The 7,500-nt window shown below is 55.8% G+C and overlaps 2 protein-coding genes across 2 annotated transcripts in view; one reads left to right on the top strand and one right to left on the bottom strand.

Annotated features, from left to right (window-relative positions):
* The window catches only part of LOC138366367 (nascent polypeptide-associated complex subunit alpha, muscle-specific form-like), a 3,110-nt gene extending 651 nt beyond the window's left edge, over nucleotides 1-2,459 (bottom strand). Inside the window, exon 1 of the mRNA XM_069327403.1 lies at nucleotides 1,214-2,459. Coding sequence (XP_069183504.1) covers nucleotides 1,214-2,459 — 1,246 coding nt within the window. The remainder of the gene's footprint in view (nucleotides 1-1,213) is intronic.
* Nucleotides 2,460-6,136: 3,677 nt separating this feature from the next.
* The window catches only part of LOC138366366 (ribosome-binding protein 1-like), a 21,735-nt gene continuing 20,371 nt past the window's right edge, over nucleotides 6,137-7,500 (top strand). The window contains exon 1 of the mRNA XM_069327402.1: nucleotides 6,137-7,500. This exon is cut by the window's right edge and continues 332 nt beyond it. Within this exon, the coding sequence (XP_069183503.1) occupies nucleotides 6,137-7,500 (1,364 nt within the window).

Here is a 7,500-nt window from a genome sequence, read left to right as displayed (position 1 = left end):
TGGTTGACCCCTACCTAGCTGTGACCCCCCTGTGGTTGACCCCTACCTGTGACCCCAGTGGTTGACCCCTACCTAGCTGTGACCCCCTGTGGTTGATCCCTACCTGTGACCCCAGTGGTTGACCCCTACCTAGCTGTGACCCCCTGTGGTTGACCCCTACCTGTGACCCCAGTGGTTGACCCCTACCTAGCTGTGACCCCCTGTGGTAGACCCCTACCTGTGACCCCAGTGGTAAACCCCTACCTGTGACCCCTGTGGTTGACCCCTACCTGTGACCCCCTGTGGTTGACCCCTACCTGTGACCCCAGTGGTAAACCCCTACCTGTGACCCCTGTGGTTGACCCCTACCTGTGACCCCAGTGGTAAACCCCTACCTGTGACCCCTGTGGTTGACCCCTACCTGTGACCGCAGTGGTAAACCCCTACCTGTGACCCCTGTGGTTGACCCCTCTCTGTGACCCGCTGTGGTTGACCCCTACCTGTGACCCCAGTGGTTGACCCCTACCTAGCTGTGACCCCCTGTGGTTGACCCCTACCTGTGACCCCAGTGGTTGACCCCTACCTAGCTGTGACCCCCTGTGGTTGACCCCTACCTGTGACCCCAGTGGTAAACCCCTACCTGTGACCCCTGTGGTTGACCCCTACCTGTGACCGCAGTGGTAAACCCCTACCTGTGACCCCCTGTGGTTGACCCCTCTCTGTGACCCGCTGTGGTTGACCCCTACCTGTGACCCCAGTGGTTGACCCCTACCTGTGATCCCCTGTGGTTGACCCCTACCCGTGACCCCCAGTAGTTGACCCCTACCAGGCACTGTACCTGGCACTGTACCAGGAACTGTACCTGGAAATGTACCAGGCACCGTACTAGGCACTGTACCAGGCACGGTACCAGGCACTGTACATGGCACTGTACCATGCACCGTACCAGGCACTGTACCTGGCACTGTACCAGGCACTGTTCCTGGCACTGTACCAGGGACTGTACCAGAAACTGTACCAGGCACTGTACCTGGAAATGTACCAGGCACTGTACCTGGCACTGTACCAGGCACGGTACCAGGCACTGTACATGGCACTGTACCATGCACCGTACCAGGCACTGTACCTGGCACTGTACCTGGCACTGTACCTGGCACTGTACCTGGCATTGTACCAGGCACTGTACATGGCACTGTACCAGGCATTGTACCATGCACCGTACTAGGCACTGTACCTGGCGTAGTGTGGCCCCCAGAGGGCGTAGTGTGGCCCCCAGAGGGCGTGGTGTGGCCGCCAGAGGGCGTGGTGTGGCCCCCAGAGGGCGTGGTGTGGCCGCCAGAGGGCGTGGTGTGGCCCCGAGAGGGCGTGGTGTGGCCCCCAGAGGGCGTGGTGTGGCCCCCAGAGGGCGTATTGTGGCTCCCAGAGGGCGCGGTGAGGCCCCCAGAGGGCGCGGTGAGGCCCCCAGAGGGCGCGGTGTGGCCGCCATAGGGCGTGGTGTGGCCGCCAGAGGGCGTGGTGTGGCCCCCAGAGGGCGTGGTGTGGCCGCCAGAGGGCGTGGTGTGGCCCCCAGAGGGCGTGGTGTGGCCCCCAGAGGGCGTGGTGTGGCCGCCAGAGGGCGTGGTGTGGCCCCCAGAGGGCGTGGTGTGACCGCCAGAGCGCGTGGTGTGGCCCCCAGAGGGCGCGGAATGGCCCCCACAGGGCGTGGTGTGGCCCCCACAGGGCGTGGTGTGGCCCCCACAGGGCGTGGTGTGGCCCCCAGAGGGCGTGGTGTGGCCCCCAGAGGGCGTGGTGTGGCCCCCAGAGGGCGTGGTGTGGCCCCCAGAGGGCGTGGTGTGGCCTCCAGAGGGCGTGGTGTGGCCCCCAGAGGGCGTGGAGTGGCCCCCAGAGGGCGTGGTGTGGCCCCCAGAGGGCGTGGTGTGGCCCCCAGAGGGCGTGGTGTGGCCCCCAGAGGGCGTGGTGTGGCCCCCAGAGGGCGTGGTGTGGCCCCCAGAGGGCGTGGTGTGGCCTCCAGAGGGCGTGGTGTGGCCCCCAGAGGGCGTGGAGTGGCCCCCAGAGGGCGTGGTGTGGCCCCCAGAGGGCGTGGTGTGGCCCCCAGAGGGCGTGGTGTGGCCCCCAGAGGGCGTGGTGTGGCCCCCAGAGGGCGTGGTGTGGCCCCCAGAGGGCGTGGTGTGGCCCCCAGAGGGCGCGGTGTGGCCCCCAGAGGGGCGTGGTGTGGCCCCCAGAGGGCGTGGAGTGGCCCCCAGAGGGCGTGGTGTGGCCCCCAGAGGGCGTGGTGTGGCCCCCAGAGGGCGTGGTGTGGCCCCCAGAGGGCGTGGTGTGGCCCCCAGAGGGCGTGGTGTGGCCCCCAGAGGGCGTGGTGTGGCCCCCAGAGGGCGCGGTGTGGCCCCCAGAGGGGCGTGGTGTGGCCCCCAGAGGGCGCGGTGTGGCCCCCAGAGGGCGTGGTGTGGCCCCCAGAGGGCGTGGTGTGGCCGCCAGGACATGTCACGGGCAGATTACCGTAACTGCATCAATTAAGAGCAAGTGATTGTGACATGAAACGACGTTGTTCACTCAAACCCCCTTGTTCCCCCTCCCCACTCCTCTCTTATCCCATCCACGCTATACTTCCCCATCTTCTCATCCCCCCTTCCCCCAGTTCCCCTCACTCCCCTCCCACATTCCATCATTCCATACTTTCTACCATTCCTGTCTACCAATACTCAATCAATCAATCAAAGCGGGAAGATGGGACAGACGGTAGAATAGTGGAGAGTCATGGCCGCAGTTGAAGAGAGCAGTGCCAGGGCTTAGGGCAGTGCCAGTATACAGGGCAGTGCCAGGGTACAGGGCAGTGCCAGGGTACAGGGCAGTGCCAGGGTACAGGGCAGTTCCAGGGTACAGGGCAGTTCCAGGGTACAGGGCAGTGCCAGGGAACAGGGCAGTGCCAGGGTACAGGGCAGTGCCAGGGAACAGGGCAGTGCCAGGGAACAGGGCAGTGCCAGGGAACAGGGCAGTGCCAGGGAACAGGGCAGTGCCAGGGAACAGGGCAGTGCCAGGGAACAGCGCAGTGCCAGGGTACAGACAAGTGCCAGGTAACAGGGCAGTGCCAGGGTACAGGGCAGCGTCAAAAGTTAGGGGTACCCTTCCTGTTGTCTAGTCAACAGGTGGCCCTAAGAATCCTTCCTGTTGTCTAGTCAACCAACATTATCCTCCTCTACTATTTCCTATCTTATCCCATTTCCCTCCTTTAATATACCTGTCCGCCTTCCTATTTCAGCCCATATCTTCTCCTTTTTCATTCTTTTTTTGCCCCACATCCCATTCCATCTGTCTGTGATACTGTCACTTTTTGGGATCCGTTATATCCTTTCCCCTCTTTCTGTTCCATTTCATTCCTACCATTTCCATCCGTCCCTTCTATCTCATCTCTCCCATTTCTTTTCTGTCCTTGACACTTCCAAACTTTAATACCCCCTTTCCCATCTCATCACTAGCCTGTCTACCATTCTCTTCCGTCCCTTCGCTTCCCTCCGTTTCTTTCCCTTCTCTTCCCTTCCTTTCTTCACCTCTGCCTCACTTTCCCCGTCCCATAACTACGTACAACTTTGAATTGAAACCATTCATTGAATTTGCTCAGAATTAAATGAGACTTTCCCAGATGAGAGAGAGAGAGAGAGGGAGGGAGAGAGAGAGAGAGAGAGAGAGAGAGAGAGAGAGAGAGAGAGAGAGAGAGAGAGAGAGAGAGAGAGAGAGAGAGAGAGAGAGAGAGGGAGGGAGGAGAGAGAGAGAGAGAGAGAGAGAGAGAGAGAGAGAGAGAGAGAGAGAGAGAGAGAGAGAGAGGGAGAGAGAGAGAGAGAGGGAGGGAGAGAGAGAGAGAGAGAGAGAGAGAGAGGGAGGGAGAGAGAGAGAGAGAGAGAGAGAGAGGGAGGGAGAGAGAGAGAGAGAGAGAGAGAGAGAGAGAGAGAGAGAGAGAGAGAGAGAGAGAGGGAGAGAGAGAGAGAGAGGGAGGGAGAGAGAGAGAGAGAGAGAGAGAGAGAGAGAGAGGGAGGGAGAGAGAGAGAGAGAGAGAGAGAGAGAGAGGGAGGGAGAGAGAGAGAGAGAGAGAGAGAGAGAGAGAGAGAGAGAGAGAGAGAGAGAGAGAGAGAGAGAGAGAGACCATCACCCTAGGTCCCCCATCACCAGCAAGCGTACCCCCATCACCAACAAGCGTGACCCCATCACCAAACAAGCGTGACCCATCACCAACAAGCGTGACCCCATCACCAAACAAGCGTGACCCCATCACCAACAAGCGTGACCCCATCACCAACAAGCGTGACCCCATCACCAACAAGCGTGACCCATCACCAACAATCGTACCCCATCACCAACAATTGTACCCCATCACCAACAAGCGTGACCCCATCACCAACAACCGTACCCCCATCACCAACAAGCGTGACCCCATCACCAACAATCGTACCCCATCACCAACAAGCGTGACCCCATCACCAACAAGCGTGACCCCATCACCAACAATTGTACCCCATCACCAACAAGCGTGACCCCATCACCAACAACCGTACCCACATCACCAACAAGCGTGACCCCATCACCAACAAGCGTGACCCCATCACCAACAAGCGTGACCCCATCACCAACAAGCGTGACCCCATCACCAACAAGCGTGACCCCATCACCAACAAGCGTGACCCCATCACCAACAATCGTACCCCCATCACCAACAAGCGTGACCCCAGCACCAACAAGCGTGACCCATCACCAACAAGCGTGACCCCATCACCAACAAGCGTGACCCCAGCACCAACAAGCGTGACCCATCACCAACAAGCGTGACCCCATCACCAACAAGCGTGACCCCATCACCAACAAGCGTGACCCATCACCAACAAGCGTGACCCCATCACCAACAAGCGTGACCCCATCACCAACAAGCGTGACCCCATCACCAACAATACCACTGCAGTCTACTGATACCATCAGATGCCCGAGCCGGGAGGAGATGAGATAATGGGAGGTCACAGGGGCCAGATGCAGGAGGGATGCTGCCGCAAGATGATCAGGAAGGCGATCTCGGGGCGCGATGCGAACGCCAATAATGAGTTTGGCTTCAGAAATTCTAATTCTCTCTCACACTCAAGCGTTCTCGAATGTCGTACAGGACGAGGGATAATCCAGCTTAATTTGCACTCAGTTTTGGGAGTGTGAGTATTTGTGTCCACTCCTGCTACTCAAGGGGTGAGGATGCACTCAAGAGAGGATATACACTCAAGGGAGATACACTCGACGGAGATACACTCGTAGGAAATGCACTCTGAAGGAGAGACACTCGAGACACACACATACACACACTCAATCCGTTAATAATGCAACGTGTAAGTGACAATTCAACCACCTTAATATTGACGTTTTCTATACATCGAACCTCGAGAGGTTAGGCTGGGGCGCCAACGATTTTGGTTATGCAAAACAGTTGTGTTTTGTACGGAGTGGCAGCTGGAGAGAACTAATGGGGCTGTAACCCCATCCCTCCAGCCCCTGAAGAGGCAAGTGATGAGACGGGAAAATGGGTAGACGCCCCAGCTGTGAAGGGGGGAAATGGGTAGACGCCCCAGCTGTGAAGGGTGGAATGGGTAGACGCTCCAGCTGTGAAGGAAGGAATGGGTAGACGCCCCACCTGTGAAGGGGGGAATGGGGAGACGCCCCACCTGTGACGGGAAAAGGCGTAGACGCCCCAGCTGTGAAGGGGGGAAATGGGTAGACGCCCCAGCTGTGAAGGGAGGAATGGGTAGACGCCCCACCTGTGAAGGGGGGAAATGGGTAGACGCCCCACCTGTGAAGGGGGGAATGGGGAGACGCCCCACCTGTGACGGGAAAAGGCGTAGACGCCCCAGCTGTGAAGGGGGAAATGCAGGGATAAAAAAGGGGCTAATGTATACGATTTATGGTAAATAGGAATGGACAAAATAGGAAAAAAATGGGAGGAAGGAAGCGAAATAAGAGAAAAAGTGGAAGCAATCAGGAAAAAATTGCAGAGATGGGAAAGTAAGAGGTAGGGAGTGGGACAGGATCAAACGAATGGGACAGGAAAGCAAAGTTAAACTAAAGGTAAAAAGGAAAAAAAAAAAAAAAAGAATGAAGGCTATTAAAAGAATAATTCATGTACAAGACTACAAGGATGACCCCAAAATCCTTTGATACTCCACAGGATGAAGCAAGATGTGGTAATACTCCACAGGATGAAGCAAGATGTGGTAATACTCCACAGGATGAAGCAAGACGTGGTAATACTCCACAGGATGAAGCAAGATGTGGTAATACTCCACAGGATGAAGCAAGATGTGGTAATACTCCACAGGATGAAGCAAGATGTGGTAATACTCCACAGGATGAAGCAAGACGTGGTAATACTCCACAGGATGAAGCAAGACGTGGTAATACTCCACAGGATGAAGCAAGAGGTGGTAATACTCCACAGGATGAAGCAAGATGTGGTAATACTCCACAGGATGAAGCAAGATGTGGTAATACTCCACAGGATGAAGCAAGATGTGGTAATACTCCACAGGATGAAGCAAGATGTGGTAATACTCCACAGGATGAAGCAAGACGTGGTAATACTCCACAGGATGAAGCAAGACGTGGTAATACTCCACAGGATGAAGCAAGACGTGGTAATACTCCACAGGATGAAGCAAGATGTGGTAATACTCCACAGGATGAAGCAAGACGTGGTAATACTCCACAGGATGAAGCAAGATGTGGTAATACTCCACAGGATGAAGCAAGATGTGGTAATACTCCACAGGATGAAGCAAGATGTGGTAATACTCCACAGGATGAAGCAAGAGGTGGTAATACTCCACAGTATGAAGCAAGATGTGGTAATACTCCACAGGATGAAGCAGGATGTGGTAATACTCCACAGGATGAAGCAAGAGGTGGTAATACTCCACAGGATGAAGCAAGAGGTGGTAATACTCCACAGGATGAAGCAAGATGTGGTAATACTCCACAGGATGAAGCAAGACGTGGTAATACTCCACAGGATGAAGCAAGACGTGGTAATACTCCACAGGATGAAGCAAGATGTGGTAATACTCCACAGGATGAAACAAGACGTGGTAATACTCCACAGGATGAAGCAAGATGTGGTAATACTCCACAGGATGAAGCAAGATGTGGTAATACTCCACAGGATGAAGCAAGACGTGGTAATACTCCACAGGATGAAGCAAGATGTGGTAATACTCCACAGGATGAAGCAAGATGTGGTAATACTCCACAGGATGAAGCAAGATGTGGTAATACTCCACAGGATGAAGCAAGACGTGGTAATACTCCACAGGATGAAGCAAGAGGTGGTAATACTCCACAGGATGAAGCAAGACGTGGTAATACTCCACAGGATGAAGCAAGACGTGGTAATACTCCACAGGATGAAGCAAGACGTGGTAATACTCCACAGGATGAAGCAAGACGTGGTAATACTCCACAGGATGAAGCAAGACGTGGTAATACTCCACAGGATGAAGCAAGACG

This window comes from Procambarus clarkii, chromosome 19, assembly GCF_040958095.1.
Source record: "Procambarus clarkii isolate CNS0578487 chromosome 19, FALCON_Pclarkii_2.0, whole genome shotgun sequence".
NCBI lineage: Eukaryota > Metazoa > Arthropoda > Malacostraca > Decapoda > Cambaridae > Procambarus > Procambarus clarkii.
The sequence above is the reverse complement of the archived record's forward strand: the minus strand, read 5'-3'. Positions and strand labels throughout refer to the sequence as shown.